The sequence below is a fragment of the Cantharellus anzutake genome (genome assembly GCF_015039405.1).
Source record: "Cantharellus anzutake strain C23 chromosome Unknown EI90scaffold_52, whole genome shotgun sequence".
Lineage (NCBI taxonomy): Eukaryota > Fungi > Basidiomycota > Agaricomycetes > Cantharellales > Hydnaceae > Cantharellus > Cantharellus anzutake.
The window spans coordinates 426,537-444,032 of NW_024067002.1; the positions used below are offsets into that span (position 1 = coordinate 426,537).

At 50.2% G+C, this 17,496-nt stretch overlaps 2 protein-coding genes across 2 annotated transcripts; both read right to left on the minus strand.

The window, feature by feature from the left end:
• Positions 1-2,092: 2,092 nt before the first annotated feature.
• On the minus strand, positions 2,093-2,567 carry EI90DRAFT_2932302 (uncharacterized protein; the record flags this gene model as incomplete). Its single annotated transcript, XM_039055068.1, has 2 exons — positions 2,093-2,392; positions 2,442-2,567. Coding segments are annotated over 2 exons (426 nt in total), but the record flags the coding sequence as incomplete, so codon positions are not given.
• Positions 2,568-4,463: 1,896 nt separating this feature from the next.
• On the minus strand, positions 4,464-5,801 carry EI90DRAFT_3128809 (uncharacterized protein; the record flags this gene model as incomplete). Its single annotated transcript, XM_039064133.1, has 3 exons — positions 4,464-5,033; positions 5,093-5,325; positions 5,378-5,801. The coding sequence occupies 3 exons, from the start codon at positions 5,799-5,801 to the stop codon at positions 4,464-4,466; spliced, it is 1,227 nt and encodes a 408-aa protein (XP_038912301.1).
• Positions 5,802-17,496: the final 11,695 nt, after the last annotated feature.

Sequence of the window (17,496 nt, forward strand, 5' to 3'; positions counted from 1 at the left end):
CGTCTGTAAGGTCTTTCAGCATCTCAACATAGGCATCGATTATTGCTCCGTGTATCAGCCGCCGGCGATTGACTGTTGGTAGTGCATCAGAGAAGATCGCAATATGTTTGTAATATCTTGCTTTGTCTCTGGTCTTGCTGTCGTTCACTATCTAATGAGACATCAGTGGCGTCAGTCACAGGGGAACTTGGAAACATTCTTACTTTTTCAGTCTCTTGAGGTAAATGCAACTCCGTTATTTCCTTCCAGATTTTTGTTGGCTTTTGTTGTTGGGTAGACTGGGTGGGTGAGTGGATGGCATCGAAGATTGTTCTAATTGGAGGAAGGCTTTGGGGACGAGGGTTCTCATTCCAGAACCTCTCCTCAATATCCTCGTCACAGCTGGGACTATCCACATCTCCGAACCCACTAGGAGGGACCAAGTCGGTAAGAGGCTCAGCATGTGTTTCGACATTGTCTGTGGGGTCCATTGTCTCATCTGGCCATGTCTCAGGTTCGCTATCTGGAAGGTTTACCAGCATCTCAGGGCCGAGAGTATCGCCTGGGCCACTGCCACTGTTGGTAGACAGGTAGGGCTCAACATGCTCATCGTCATCAGCTACACCCAGCTCTGGGCTCATCCTGATAAGTCCATCGAGTGCGCTTAGCTCGTTTCTAACTTGAGAATCATCTTCGGGGTCTATGCCGTTGGTTCCTGAGGCCAGAGTGGCAGAACCGGGGGGGGGAAGGCGGAAAGAAGAATACTCCACGGTACTCGGTGCAGCTTGGGAGTCTGGACGTTTTAGGTTTGCTAGCAGATAGTGCGGTGATGCACGCCATAGATTGACATGAGGAAACGGTCCGTTCACGATCGTATCACAGCATTTGAGTAATGACTTTAGGCGGAGTTGCCATCGATATTTAAACAGGGCTGGGATCGAGGACAAATCAGCGCATTGGTAATGTGGAATTTGTAGGACATACGATGAATATCGTCCGTGATCTGAATCAACAAGTCTACCGATTGGACAATCCAGGTGCACGTGTTAAGTTCCTCTCGAGCGAGCCTAAGCTTTTCCTCCTCAATACGAGCAAGCGATAGCACCGCTACTATGCCATGGCGAACCTGTTGGTCGACGATAAAAGCTGGTGGTTTCTCATCCAAGTTCCAGTTGGAATCCCACAGGCTCTCCCACATCTTTGTCCACTGTTCATCACTGGGATCCATGTTAAGCAGCTCCTTGACATTCATTTTGGCGTGTTTCAAAGAGTCCGGGAGCCAGGATGGCCTAACAGAACGCTCGAGGCGGTCGACAAGCTTGTTATATTGCGCAACATGGGCGGAAATAATACAGGCACGGTCGTTTGCGCTATTGAACACTGAGACCATTTTCGAATATCCTCAAAGTACCGGATGAATTTTCGAGCACATCAGAATTCGCCTCAAATGGGGTATGCTTACCGACTTTTGTAACCAGCCGTCCTCCACACCGTTGTGAGCTCCGAATAGGGTTAATCTCGTCCTGGTACTTGGCTAAGCGGATAAGGATGGCATGTTTGCGGAATCGGGCCAGAATGTACTTCTCCATGTAGTCCCTTTCTGTGCTAGACGGATTTTGCGGAAGTTTCAAATCGGACAGGCCAATTTGAGCTGTCAGATCGCGTAGGCATTCTTGAGATTTATCATGCAACGATCGTACACGCTGAGCGGCTTGGAAATGCTCCATGAGGTCGATAGGACTATGGGACAGTGTTCGTGCCAAGCTGATTCGGTCCAGCTCCTTCTTTACGGTGTCCAATGCGTCCGAATGTGCCTGGGCTGATCGTTCGGCTTCCAAAAGTTTGGCGAACTTTTTCATTCCGGCTTGATCATTGTCTAGGGCATAACAGCATAAGTCAACGCCGAACATGAGATCGGGAATGGGCATACAGGCTCGAACAGAGAGCTGCAAAGACTTTTGCTCTTCCCACTGGGATTGAAGGAAAGGAGTTGTGAATCCCCTCTTACTCTTCAAATCTTGCAGGAGGTCGGTTAGAAGCGCCTCCTCACAAACAATGGCGGCCAATTTGGACCTAGCCAATGAAGCAAGGCGGTCTCGGCCACAGCACGCAATCATCTTGATTTTGTTGTCGATAGTTGTGATTCGTTTTGCCGGCTATAGTTTTGGGACAACATTGCATAAGAGAGGGTTGTCGACCGAACAGTGTTGGGACTCACACTCATTATGCGTTCAGGCACAATTGTATCAACAATCAAGGACCATAATCGCTCATTTCCTTCCCTGTTTGACTTTCTGAACCCATTTTGTTTCCAGGGGTGAAATGCGATTTGACAACAGAATTGATGTGCGTAGGCATGGAAGACTGAAACGGCGATGCTCAATCTAGGAGTGATTTCGGGGATAAGATTGTACTTTGTTCAAATATCAGAGGTTGTAGTTGCAGACCATGCGAGGCCATACCTTGGCGATCGATCGATCAAGAACACACCCAACATCATACATTAATCCAATAGTGGCGTTTGAGGGTAGTTGGCGGCTAAGTGCAAGGAGCATGGCAATCGAAAAGTGCTGCTGTTCACCTGGAGTGCGTACATCGCAGAGGAAAAGGGGGATGTCATGACGGCATACGGTTGTGTCAGGGCAATAGCCCCGAACCCCGAGTCACATGTAAACTAGATAGATATAGTCACGTGGACAAGCGGGAACCTCCGGGTAACCGCTTACACACCACCGTAAAATACATCATCTTGTATCACTTACGGCTTTGTGTGCTGAGCAACCCCAAAGACCTCACAGGTTGTCATCAGGCCCTTCAAACGGAAGGTATCCGTTTTTGAGGCTGACTGCTTTCCACGTTTCGTGGCTCTGTGTGATTCTTCGCATTCATCAATAGCACCATCTGGTACAAGGGATGAGGGACGAGATACTTCCGAACAGCCTCTAGATGCAGCTCATGCATCAGAGATATGGCAGGCAGCTTCCTCGATTTCGGCATCGGTGAGGAATGTGCAAGTTTCATTCCAGGGAAGAATCATCTCTCCTCCAACGAACATGTATTGCTTATGTTGCATATTACCATCCATGGCGACGATGACATCAGGATATCTAGGGAATTGCTTAGTATACCTGTTCCCGAAGCATATGTATGAGAGGACTAACTCGTTGGCTGAGTTGCCCCACATCGAGCCTCCAAAACATTGCGGGCATCTCACACGGAGGTATGGACTTGCGCTGCTGTCAGACGGGTTGCGAATCAGCTATGTTCGCTCATGGACCATCGATGGAAGGTCCGGTGACGTCCCTATGGAGGTTGGGATGCTGTTAGAATGGGGCGGACTCGGACGACTCCGGAATGGAATCGGAGACTTAGCATGGAAGGACCTCGGCCTCAGCGACTCAGGCGGAGCGCTGTGCCATTGCTGGTTGTCCTGGGGGTCCCTAATTTCGGATCTAGCAGAGGGAAAGTCTCTTGGGGGGAATTCCAGTCGATTTCGGACTGAGGTTACAAGTTACTAGGTACATTGTATATAAGGAGGGGTCCGGAATCAAAAGGAACAAGGGTAGGACAAAAGGAGACAAAGGGAGATGGAAAGAGGAACAACACCGAGGGTCAAGTGTTTGACTCAATGGTGTTTCCCAAAGGAGGAATGAAGGGCCAAGGCCCAAGGAGGAAGGAAGGAGGTTGGGAGTTGTCAGAGACCAGATTTAAGACGAAGGAATGTCTCCATAACGGAGGGCTTTGGCCTCAGCGACTTCTGCCAGGAGCGCTGTGCCTAGTGACACGTCCGTGCCCTAACTTACTGACTGGCACTTAGAACCTAGTGGGGGTAACTCTAGTTGATTTATCTGCTGGGGCGTAACCTATGTACAAGTAGTGTATATATATGGTTACAGCGGAGACGGTTCCGCAATTGGCGGAGCCGGACGGAGCGGAGCTAACGGGGTTAAGACATTAGCCGACTGAATATTACCGACGAGTCGGTTCGCGGGGTTAGCGGAAAGGCAGGCGTTAACCCAGAAACGGAAAGGAGGGATAAGCCCGAAGGTGGACTCTGCAGGGCAGGCGAGTGTATTGCCCAGCGGAGGCGGGAGTGCGCTAGCGGACGTCGGAGCTGTCCGGAAGTCTTCGGGGCTCCGTACTTAGGGAGGCGTAGGTAATAAATTGAAATGAGGGGGTGGTGACCATCGAGGGGTACCGGGAGGTTTGCGGAATACAGGGGCTCCGAGGTTGGTGAGGGGGGAGCGGAGTTAGAACGGAGGGGTCGGAGAGCCCGGAAGTCGATGGCCGGGAATGGATATGACAGGAGTGGGGAATGGCTAGCTGACTGAATAGAAAGGAAGCGGCAGCCCAAATAGGAATGAGGGAGAATAGCGGAATTGAAATGGACAATGCAATAGTTGCAAGGTCCGGAGTAAGTCCGGAAAGTCCGAACTCGGAGGTTAAACTCCGGAATATTGGCAAACATAATTAAATGGAATGAGCTAACCAATACAATGGGTATAAGCGGAGGTGGGGTCAAAGTCCGAGGTCGGAGCTAAGACCGGAGGTTCCGGAGACGGAGACGCAAACGGGATTCCGGAGCAGAGGTCCGGAGTCGGGAGCATAGGTTTTGCGTACTCGTCTGGAAGGTGTCGAGGTTGGGGTCGGACCCGGAATGTTCCGGAGTCGGACCGAAGGTGGTGTCTGAGCCGGAGGTGGGATAACCTCTTGGGAGTCGGCAAGGAGAAGGTGACGGAAGGGAAGTAGGGCTCCGGAAGTCGGAGTTCGGAGTTCCGGGAGCCCGGAGCGGAGGTCAGGATTGTATGGATATGACAGATGCCGTGGTTAACGGTCATCACGCCATGGGATGCAGTGACCGATGGATCGCCGTTGTGGGCAGGAGCGACATGGGTAAACGCAGCGGACTCGACCGGCGCGGAACGACATAGCGGTGCATTGGGTGCCACAGGGGATGTGGGTAGGAGAAACTCTCTCTCCGTTTCAACCTCTACCGAGTCACATAGGGCTTGAAACCATGTTATCGCCTTGCTAAACGACTGCAGAAAGGGGTCCTATATGTGCGCCGGATCATGAAGGTGCCAATTCCCGACATGCAACAAATAGATCTTACGTTGTGGGTGAATTCGTAACCATTCTCTCGTAACATGGCAAACAAAGTGGCATGAAAGGAGGCAATCGGGGTGTACGAGTCCACATGCAAAGCTGAATACAGCGAAAGGACATCGAAATGAAAGGCAACTTGGGGCGTTACAGGTGACCCTGGAAAGTAGCCAGACTGGATGATGCTAAGCGGGAGAGTATTGGACGGACATTTGCAATATTCGAACGTCCGCCACGTGGCACCTGGCTCGGGGTCATTGGGACACTGCTAAGGGAGGTCAGAATGCAAACGTACCTGAGAATGCGATCGTCATGAGTGAATGAAACTGGAAAGATGTATTGCAGTGGGAGCACAGCGATGCTGCTGGTGTTTGCAGTTTTCCGTTTCTATCATACGACGTCTCGCTGGGGGCGGCAAGGGGCACGCATCCTGCCTTCTTTGCCTCTAGACCTAGATAGATTTCCACCGCTTTGTGTATTACATCACGGCGCCAATGGAGCCATGCAACTTGCTTTTGCGGATTTCGTAATGCTCTCTTGGCCCACTTTCGGGAAGCTGACCGCAACAGTGTAGGGGACAGAGCAGTGTCTGGGCCCGAAGGAGTGGGCTCTGCGATATTTTCCAGCCAACCCTGAGGGGATGCTTCCCATATTGGTGATTCCTTTTTTAGAGCTGGCATTGAAGGGGGAGTCGAAACATTGCTGGCATCCGCCGACATTGCATTTCCTACGTGATCGTGGCGATTTGGCACCTGCCACCAATGCATAGGCTCAATGCCAGGCCCCCAGCGTTGCATCATCACGGTGCTGCTGGCATTTGCTATCTCAACGCGTCATGACGGCTGGGAAATAGGGACTTCAGCGGCTGGGACGTGCTTATGTCCTTTCTTTTTGGACGTTGAGGGTTCGGATTCAGGTGCAGATTGGGGGCCAAGGAAATCGGCATATTTTTTAGGTCTTTTTAAATTATATGGCTGATATTTTTTCACAGGCGAAGTAGTAAGGGGTGGAATTACAGGCTTATGCCTCGGCATGGGAGTAGCTGCTAAAGAAACTAATGGGTTCGGGTCAAAGGAGCAGAACGGGATAGGTCTCCCCCAACAAGTGTGGGTATATCGGCCGAGTTACACCGGTAGCCGACCTGTAAGAGAGACATGCACTCAGCTGCATATTCATGTGTGTAGCTGCAGTACATACCAATAGGAACAGACACCAAACGGGGCGATTTGCGGCGAAGAAGGGCGATTACTGGTGCTCGCTCGGCGCTGAGGAATATATGTATAGCACGGGCACTGGTCTTATAAAGGTCTTTGGGTATTGGATATTCAGTGGCAGGCAGTGGCGAGGGCACACGTCGGGTTGAAGTCCCAGCCCAACTGTGCCATTTCTGATGTCGCTTTAGCGCTGATTGAGGGGTGCATGGTTGCTGGACAGCGGATATGAATACGGTCCCACTGATACGGATTGGACAAGAGGATAGTGCGCGATACGAGAGTGTAGAGGATCGTGGCGAACACCCAACAATTCTGAGATCTTTTGCACCCGTTCGATGACAAAAGACGACGCACACAGCGTTTGTCGCCATTTTAGGGATGTATGAGCGCAGGTGGCGAGATCTGAGGGTCAGTGCGCAAGCAAGCAGGGAGGGGAATTGCGTGTCAGTGCGTAATGCAATACACCGTTTGGGTAAGATGATTTGATGGGGGCCTAGGAAGGTGTATGTATGACACGAAATCGGAGTGGGAGATCGGCTTTTGCAGCGGGTGGCCCAGACGAACCAAACAACTGCGAGTACCAGGGGTGCGTGATTGCTGGACAGCGGATAGCGAATATGAATACGGTCCCACTGATACGGATTGGACAAGAGGATAGCGCGTGGTGTAGAGGATCGTGGTGGATACTCAACAATTCTGAGATCTTTTGCACCCGTTTGACGCCCATTCGATGACAGAAGATGACGCACAGAGCGTTTGTCGCCGTTTTAGGGATGTATGAGCGCAGACAGCGAGATCTGAGGGTCAGTGCGCAAGCAAGCAGGGAGGGGAATCGTGTGTCGGTGCGTAATGCAATACACCGTTTGGGTAAGATGTTCTGATGGGGGCCTAGGAAGGTGTGTGTATGATACGACTGGACAGCGGACAGCGAATATGAATATGGTCCCACTGATACGGATTGGACAAGGGGATAGCACGTAATACGAGGGTGTAGAGGATCGTGGCGAACACCCAACGGTTCTGCTCGCTGAGATCTTTTGCACCCGTTCGATAACAAAAGACGACACACAGAGCGTTTTAGGGTGTATAAGCGCAAACAGCGAGATCTGAGGGTCGGTGTGCAAGCAAGCAGGGAGGGGAATTGCGTGTCGGTGCGACCGTTTGGGTGAAAGATTTTGATGGGGGCCTAGGAAGGTGTATAGCTGTCGATGTATGGCACGAAATCGGAGTGGGGGATCGGTTTTTGTGGCGGGTGGCCCAGACGAACCAAACAACCACGAGTACCAGCAGTGCTAGGTGCAACCTCCGGCCCTCTGCAGGTGTCTCCACGGACAAGCCCCAAATCCTCGCGCAGAATATACAGAACGGCCTGGAGAAACCGTTACTCTACGTAGACAGTGTACTCAGAGGGCTGGGTTGATTGGGGGGATCCCTGTCGTTAACCATGGTGCACTAGCAACGCGCTAAGCGCCTCCAGTGGATTTCAGTTAAATACAAAGAGTGGTCCTTTTTAATGATATCTATAACGAGATTGGAGGCGAAGGTAGTGCGTTCTGTTAGGTGCAGGGCTGGGAATGATGCCAATGACGGATTTCGAGCTTACCGAATATGCCACTTATGGCAATAAATAAGAAGTAGAACACCCAAGGAATAGAGGATGGGTCTGTAGTGCAACGTACGGTTATCCTGATGTTGAGGACGTCGATCGACGCGCCTTACCTACAACGACGTTCACGGTTTGTGAATGAAACGGCTGGGCCGGCTTTGGCCGAGAGCCCGTTTCGGGGACATGCATACCCCACGATTGAATTGGTTCTCACGGGGATGAAGGTGGTCAAACGGGTCAATATTTAGTGTCAGTTACATACAGAAAATAAACAATTTCTTCTCTGAAAACAATGTCCGAAAAGTTGCAGATCCGTTGCATCACGTGACTGTAGTTGCAACGCGTTGCAACACATTTCAATGAGATACAACACTGAAGTGTTGCATTGCATCACTGCAACCTGTTGTTGTAATATGGCATCCTAAATATGGCAAACTGCTTCAGCCATTCACTCACAGTCCAGAAGTAATATAACTAATGATTATGGGTCAATTTGTCCATGGTATATATAATATATATAAAGAAATGAATTAAAAGCTTCTAAGTGCAGGGAAAGGGGGGAGATGATTCATGAAAGTTTATAGGTAGTAGAACAGGTGGTGGCACATGTGGTGTAATGAGTAGTTCCGGAGTCAGGTTTTGGTTGATTATTGATTGAATAAAACTCATTATTGGCATTGTTGAAATTCTTGGACTTATTTTTTTTAACTCCCACATTAAAACGCAATGGGAAGTTACCACCACTTGGCAACCACATCACCATGTCAAACTCAAGCCACATCTTGGATTGGTCAGATGGTCATCTGGGGGAGGACTCCAGGGCACACATTAGCCGGCTACTGTCATATCCTGGAATCCTGACCCCACACTCTCCCACCTCACTACACCTTCCTAACAACCTCACCATCCCCTGCACCATTTCTCCTTATGTTTTTACCCCACTTCCACCCCTACTGTCTCAGCTCCAGCCTGGACTTTGGCACACTCACCCTAAGCCACCTCCATCCCGGAAGTGCAGTCCCAAGCCGGAACCTCCGGCACCCCCAGAATGCTCCGACCTCCCAACGGACCTCTGACATCTTGTTATATACTTCTAAACCCTTCTTCTATCCATTTCATTTATTGGAGTCACCCAACATTTCTCGGATAGGTAACTTGTCAGAGTACAGCCTGGTTAAGTCCGGACTGCTTACACACAACTGATGACACACTTGCCCCAGACCGACATTACCTGCACAGCCTGATCATCATCCCTGGACTGGCACAGACATTTGTTATATTTCCTTCTGTAGAGCAGCCCCGCTTTGCCGGGCATACTGACTTTATCATTCCCTGGGTAGCGAGTGAGGAAGATAACTTTCTTCTCTCACTTCCCCTCGCTGCTCAGCTGGAATCCCTATTGCAATCTGCTTTACTGGGTTCCCCCATTGAGACTGACCCTGTCCCCCTCGGCCTCAGCTCCAGCGAAGGCTCAGGATCCCTCAACTTAGAGTCCGAGCAGCTCGGTACCCTGACATAACTCCGGCTTCGGAGCTACCTGCATCCTCCATTGACTCTGCCCTCATCATCTTAATTAGTCATCTTCTGTCATATCCATCCACGGCCATCATCCTTCACTACCTCCGGTCCCTCTGGACTACCTCCGCTCCTTCTTCACTAACCTCAGAGCTCCCATATTCCGCAATCACCTCTGCTTCCCTCGATGGTCACCACCCCCTCTTTTCAATATATTACTTATGCCTCCCTAAGTACGGAGCCCCGAAGGCTTCCGGACAGCTCTGACGTCCGCTAGCGCACTCCCACCTCCACTGGGCAATTCACTTGCTTGCCCTGCAAGCCCACCTTTGGGCCTATCCCTCCTTTCTGTTTCTGGGTTATCGCCTACCATTCCGCTAACCCCGTAACCTGACCTGTTGGTAATATTCAATCAGCTAATGTTTAACTCCATTAGCTCCACTCCACTTGGCCCCACCATTTACAGGCCTGCCCTCGCTGTAACTATATATACTCAACTTGTACATAGGTTACACCTCAGTAATAAAATCGACTAGAGTTGATCCCCCTTTAGTTCTTGTTGCCAATAAGTAAATTAGGGCATGGACATGTAACTTGGCACAGCGCTCCTGGCTTGAGTTGCTGAAGCCGAAGCCCTCCATCACGGAGACAATCCTTTGTCTCGATCTGGTCTCTGACAGTATTTTATTACTCCCTGACTAGTACACGTCTTGTATGGCACCCAAAGCCCCTTGCACTCGTTCGCAACTATGCACATTAGTTCCCAACTCTGCCTCACCATCCCCTGAACCCTCGCAGCCTGGTCCTAGTTGTCTGGCGAGAAACCCAGTTGAGTTTTGCAGCTTCTCTAATCTAGAAACCCCTCTCCCGTCGACTCCAATCATGTGTCCCGTTAGAAATCAATCACCAGTTGCAGATTCCGACTTCGGAGACACCATGGAACAGCCCATAGACCCAGTTCACTTCTTTGGACTCGGTTCCGAGGTCCCTGATTTCGTTGACCCTCCTCCTGCTGATCCTCCCATCCCCACTGTCCCAACCACCAACGATGCCGAATCCATCCCCAACGTGGCTATTACACAACTAGCCCAAGCCATCACCAGTTTGGCTCATCACACTGGACATCCACCACGTCCACCATCCTCCGCTCTCCAGACCAAGGTCCGTGAGCTTGAACAGTTCAACGGTAAAGATCCCTGAGAACTCCGAGTATTTCTGGTCCAATGTGAACTGAATTTCCAGGACCGTCCCCTCGCTTTTGCTAGTGACCATGCCAAGGTCATCTTCGTGCAGTCCTACCTCAAGGGAATGGCCCTCAATTGGTTCGAGCCGGATCTATTATTCGATCAAAATTCTACGCTTCGTCCGTGATGGATGAATAACTATCAAGAGTTCGTCAACAAACTTCAAACCAACTTTGGTCCTCACAATCCTGTGGGCGACGCCGAAGTTCAACTAATGACCCTGGATATGAAGGATGGGCACCACATCAATAAGTACGTCATCGAGTTCAATCGACATGCTTCTCAACTTCATGGGTACAGAGAAGCCGTGCTCCGTCGTTTTTTCTATAATGGATTGCCGGAACGTATCAAGGACGATATTGCCAGAGTAGGTAAACCTTCTACTCTTTCGGAACTTCGCACCTTGTCACAAACTTTTGATGCACGCTATTGGGAGCATAAATCCGAAGTGACACGTCATGCGAAACCCTCCTCCAACGTTTTTGACAAGCCCACTGCCGCTTCTCGCTCTGACCCTGTTCCTTCCTCCTCCTCATTCAACTCCGCTTCCGGTAGCAAGCCTCTGAAGGACAACAAAAAGTCTGAGGCCAGCTCCGCTAAGCTGGATCTTTCATCAAAACTCGGAGACAATGGCAAGCTCATGCCACAAGAGCGTAAGCGTCGTCTCAACGAGAAACTTTGCATGTTCTGTGGTCAGTCTGGCCACATGGTCAAGGACTGCCCCATGTCTTCTTCTCACGCATCTAAGGCCTGTTTGGCCCAGACCAAGGAGCAAGGATCTGCTTCTGCAGAGGCAAAAAATTAGTCCGCACCCCTGTGGACTCTGCATGGACCGGGGGTTGCGATTCTTCCCTCCATGCACTCAAAGAAGTGCGTTTAAACACGTCTTCCATCTCCGACTTATCCTCCCTCCATATTCCCATTTCTTTTTCTCTTTCAAATGGTCTATTTTCTCCTCTCAATGTTGACCCTTTGGTTGATGTTCTACCCATTGTAGATAGTGTTGCTGATGTACCACTCTCTCCTCCTCCCCCTCTGACTACTTCCATAGATCATTCCACCTCTCTCCGTTTCTCTTCTTTCTCTTCTCCTGTCTCTTCTTCTTCTCTGTCCGATGTTAGGATAAACAATAAACTCTTCCGCACCTATGAGAACATACCCACACTCATAGACTCTGGATCTTCAGACTGCTTCATCGACGACACATTCGTAAAGAAGTTGGCCCTGAAGACATATCAGATTAAGCCCCTACAACTATGCCTTTTCGATGGTAGCACTAGCTCAATCATAACCCATGCCATTGATATTCCCCTCCGCTTCGCTTCTGGAAACATCACCCCCACGACTTTATTTGTCACATCGCTGGATGGATCATGTTCCCTAGTCCTAGGACACAACTGGCTTACCCACTACAATCTGTTGATTGACTGGGTCTCAAGCAGTATTACGTTCTGAACTTCCAAACCTACCAAGACAGTCACTCCGAGCTCTCCCCCATCGTCTCCAGCACCACTGCTGTCATCCGACATTCAACCATCTGATGTTCCACCAGCACCTCAGCCACAGGCTCCCATTCCTCTGTTACCATCTATCAAGTTCATCGGCCATTCCGCATTTGTGAAGGCTTGTCGACTTGAAGGATCGGTATCCTTCAGCCTAACCATCCCTTCTGAGGACAGCCGCTTGAGGGCTGCCTCATCCCACACCGACTCCGTTGACCTCTCAGCCGTTCCGAAGGAGTACCACAAATTCGCAGATGTGTTCAGTAAGAGCAAAGCCTCGACACTGGCACTGCACTGTGAGCATGACCTGAAGATCGACCTTGAGGAAGGCACTTCACCACCCTTGGGTACTATGTACTCTCTCTCTACTTCGGAACTCAAGGCTCTCCGGGCGTTCTTAGATGAACACATAGCCTCCGGGTTTATTCGTCCCGCTACTTCCACTCATGCAGCACCAGTCCTCTTCATCCGCAAGAAGGACGGATCCCTCCATCTTTGCATTGACTTCCGAGGGCTGAACAAGATCACCAAAAAGGATTGCTACCCACTTCCCCACATCTCAGACCTCCTTGACACACCTAGCCATGCCACAGTCTACACCAGACTCGACCTCCGGCATGCCTACCACCTGGTTTGCATTGCAACAGGCGATGAATGGAAGACTTCCTTCCACACACGCTATGGCTCCTACAAGTGGCTTGTCTGTCATATCCATCCCCAGCCATCGACTTCTGATCCCTCCGACCCCTCCGATTATTCCCAATCCTTCTCCACTAACCTCGGAGCTCCCATATTCCGCAACTCCCTCGGTACCCCTCGATGGTCACCACCCCCTCCTTTCAATTTATTACCTACGCCTCCCTAAGTATGGAGCCCCGAAGGCTTCCAGACAGCTCCGACATCCGCTAGCGCACTCCTGCCTCCGCTGGGCAATACACTCGCTTGCCCTGCAAAGCCCACCTTCGGGCCTATCCCTCCTTTCCGTTTCTGGGTTATCGCCTGCCTTTCTGTTAACCCCGTAACCCGACTCATTGGTAATATTCAGTCGGCTAATGTTTAACCCCATTAGCTCCGCCCCACCCGGCTCTGCCATTTGCAGACCCGTCTTCGCTGTAACCATATATATATCCAGCTTGTACATAGGTTACACTTCAGTAATAAAATCGACTAGAGTTTACCCTCTTCAGTTCTGGTGGCCAGTCAGTAAGTTAGGGCACAGACGTGTTTACTAGGCACAGCGCTCCTGGCATAAGTCGCTGAGGCCGAAGCCCTCCATCACAGAGACACTCTTTCATCTCGACCCGGTCTCTGACATTGTCATGCCATTCGGTCTCACGAATGCACCTGTGGCCTTCCAGCGATTCGTCAACACAATCTTTGCCGACCTCTTGGATGTTTCTGTGGTAGTCTACCTAGACGACATCCTTACCTACTTGGAAGACATGGCTTCACATCAGGAGCATGTCTGAGAAGTTCTTAGGAGACTCCGCAAACATGGCCTATACGCCAATCCGAAGAAATGCAAATTTCATACAGACACTACGGAATATCTCGGATACTGCCTTTCTCCCTCCGGACTCACCATGTCCATTGAGAAGGTTAAAGCCATCCAAGATTGGCCTGAGCCCCATAAAGTCAAGGATGTCCAGTCCTTCCTTGGCTTTGCTAACTTCTATCAGCGTTTCATCCACCAATACTCCAACATTGTGGTCCCCTTGACATGCCTTACATGTAAAGGAGCCCCCTGGTTATTCTCTGATGACTGTCACTCTGCTTTCAACACCTTGAAAGAAGCCTTCACTTCTGCTCCGATCCTGACACATTGGGTACCCGATGCCCCCCTCATTGTAGAAACCGATGCCTCCAATTATGCGATCTCTGGAATCCTGTCCATCCATTGTGATGATGGAGAGATTCACCCTGTCGCTTTCTGCTCTAGAACACTCTTGGTGCCGGAGCTCAATTACAACACCCATGATAAGGAACTGCTTGCCATTCACAATGCGTTCCGATCATGGCATCACTACCTTGAAGGTTCAGGAACTCCAATCGACGTCGTCACCGACCACAAGAACCTTGAGTATTTTTCCACCACCAAACTCTTGACCTGGCGGCAAGCCCGCTGGTCAGAGTTCCTCTCCCAGTTCCACATGACTGTCCGATTCCGTCCCAGAAGACTCGGAGTAAAACCAGATGCATTGACTAGATGCTGGGACGTCTATCCCAAAGAAGGGGATATGGACTATGCTCGCATCAATCTGCAGACCTTCTGACCAGTCTTCACTTCGGAGCAGCTCACTGCATCCTTACGAGCCACGTTCCTAGCTGCCACAGTAATCCAAGCAGCTGTACTCGTCAACACAGAGGCTCTCCATTGAGACATTCTAGCCTCCCTCTCCTCTGACACCACAATCTCTTCCCATCTTGTTTCCCCCAACCTCCCCAATTCCCGCTGGTCTGTCGATGCCGAAGGCCTGTTAAGGCTGGACAACCGCATCTATGTTCCGGATTCCAACAATCTTTGTCTCTGCATTTTGCAGGACAAACACGACCACCAGCTCTCTGGACACTTCGGTCAAAACTGGACTCTGGACCTAGTCCATTGTGAGTACACCTGGCTGGGCATCCGTAACTTCGTCAAAAGCTATGTCTCCTCCTGTACTTCTTGTGCCTGTGCCAAAATCCCCCACCACAAGCCTTACGGCTTACTCAAACAACTCCCCATCCCTGAACATCCTTGGAACTCCATCTCCATGCATTTCATTGAACAGCTACCCTCCTCTTCCGGATTCACTTCCATCTTGGTCATCATGGACCACCTGTCCAAACAGTGCATTTTCATTCCTACCCACGATACCATCACCTCTCCAAGCTCTTCCTCCTCCATGTGTTCTCCAAGCATGGAGTTCCTTCCCATGTCACCTCCGACAGGGGTCCGGAGTTTGTTTCTCATTTTTTCCATTCACTTGGTAAGGCCCTCGACATCTGCCTCCACTTCACCTCTGGTTATCACCCGGAAGGAGATGGACAGACCAAATGGATGAACCAGACGCTCGAGCAGTACCTGTGCATCTATAGTAACTACCAGCAGGACAATTGGTCCGAACTCCTACCTCTTGCAGAGTTCACATACAACAACGCTCCGAATGCCACCACAGGCATCTCTCCATTCTTTGCCAACAAAGGCTACCATCCGAACATCACCATTCACCCAGAGCAAGACCTAACATCAGTACGCGCCCAAGAGTACTCTGTAGATCTCGACTCCCCCCATCACTTCCTTCACAAGGAAATGCACCTCGCTCAGATCCATTATCAGGGCCCAGCAGACTCCTGTCAGAGTCCTGCCCCAGCTTTTGAGGTAGGAACTTCGGTCTATGTAAAGGCCAAGTATTTCCGCTCCACCCGACCTTCCAAAAAGCTCTCCAAGAAAAACCTCGGCCCATTCGAGATCATTGCCCACATTGGAACCCACTCCCTCACTCTCCGCCTGCCAGAAAACATGTGAGCCATTCACCCAGTATTCCATGTCTTGCAGATCGAACCCTCTGTCCCGAACATCATTCCGAACCACCACCAGCCACCTCCACCTCCCATAGAAATCGAAGGCGAGATGGAGTTCGAGATCGAAGAGATACTCGACTCCAAGATCGACCGACGTAGACACAACAAGTTGCTCTACCTGGTCAAGTGGCTAGGCTATGAAGGGACCGATGAGGAGACACAATGGCTCCTTGCCGGCAAACTTGATCACACCTCCGACCTCATCGAAGTGTTCCACTCCCGGTACCCAGACAAACCTGGTCCCAAAGCTCCTTAGGAACCTCGACTCCTCTCCCATCTCTCCCTTTCTCTCCACTCCTCACTTCCATTTTCATTTCTTCTTTCTGTAAGTACAGCTCCCCTCACCTTACTAATTCTGGGCCTTCAAGGGTTCAGGCCTAAGAAGGGGATACTGTCATATCCATCCACGGCCATTGACTTCCACTACCTCCGATCTCTCTGGACTACCTCCGCTCCTTCTTCACTAACCTCGGAGCTCCCATATTCCACAATCACCTCTGCTTCCCTCAATGGTCACCACCCCCTCTTTTCAATATATTACCTATGCCTCCCTAAGTACGGAGCCCCGAAGGCTTCCGGACAGCTCCAATGTCCACTAGCACACTCCTGCCTCCGCTGGGCAATTTACTCGCTTGCCCTGCAAGCCCACCTTCAGGCCTATCTCTCCTTTCTGTTTCTGGGTTATCGCCTACCATTCCACTAACCCTGTAACCCAACTTGTCAGTAATATTCAATCGGCTAATGTTTAACTCCGTTAGCTCTGCTCCGCTCGGCCCTGCCATTTACAGGCCTGCCCTTGCTGTAACTATATATACTCAACTTGTAGATAGGTTACACCTCAGTAATAAAATCGACTAGAGTTGATCCCCCTTAGTTCTCGTTGCCAATAAGTAAATTAGGGCACGGACATGTAACTTGGCACAGCGCTCCTGGCTTGAGTTGCTGAGGCCGAAGCCCTCCATCATGGAGACAGTCCTTTGTCTCGATCTGGTCTCTGACAGTTCCCCTCTGGAATCGTCCACTCTCGCCTGGTTCTAACACTAGGGTGGCATAACATCAGCAAAAAATTGTTATGCTCCTGAGTGCTCCGGAGTATGGGGAGCACTGGGAGAATCAGGAGGAGATTGGCCGGTCCAGGAACAGCTCATTTCCTCCGGAGTTGGTCAGGTACTCCAGGGCACTCCCAGGAGGGCATGGAGCATTGCTTTGTGCACAAACATATCCAGTAAATACAATTTAATGCTTCAAAATGTATAGGGGTGAGAAGCTTCTGGGAGCTCCTGGAGCATTTGAAAATGAAAAGGAAAAAAAAGGGGAAGACTCCCCATGAATACCTCCTACCACAAGACTAACACAACAAGACACTACTTAACATTTAGATCAAACACTATACTATACATCAAGGACACTGAGACTCACCAATACACAGTCAAAATTTATGGCCTGATATATGATCAATCTGGCAACTTAATCACTTTCGGACTTGCAGAATATGGAGGGGGAAATGGGGGAGAATGAGGGGGGAAATGAGGGGGAGAATGAGGGGGAATATAGAGGGAAATGAGGAAAATTTGAAAAATAGGGACTTCTAAAAAGTTGAAAAAATAATTAGGGAAAAAATCAAAAAAATTCAGGAACTGTAGTGCCTTTGAAGTGCTTTCAGGATATATGATTATTTGCGAAATTGAGGAAGAAATGATGGAGAAAAATGGAAAATACTTTCGGAGACCCAAGAAATAATGAGAACTGAATTGATGGGAAAGTCTGAA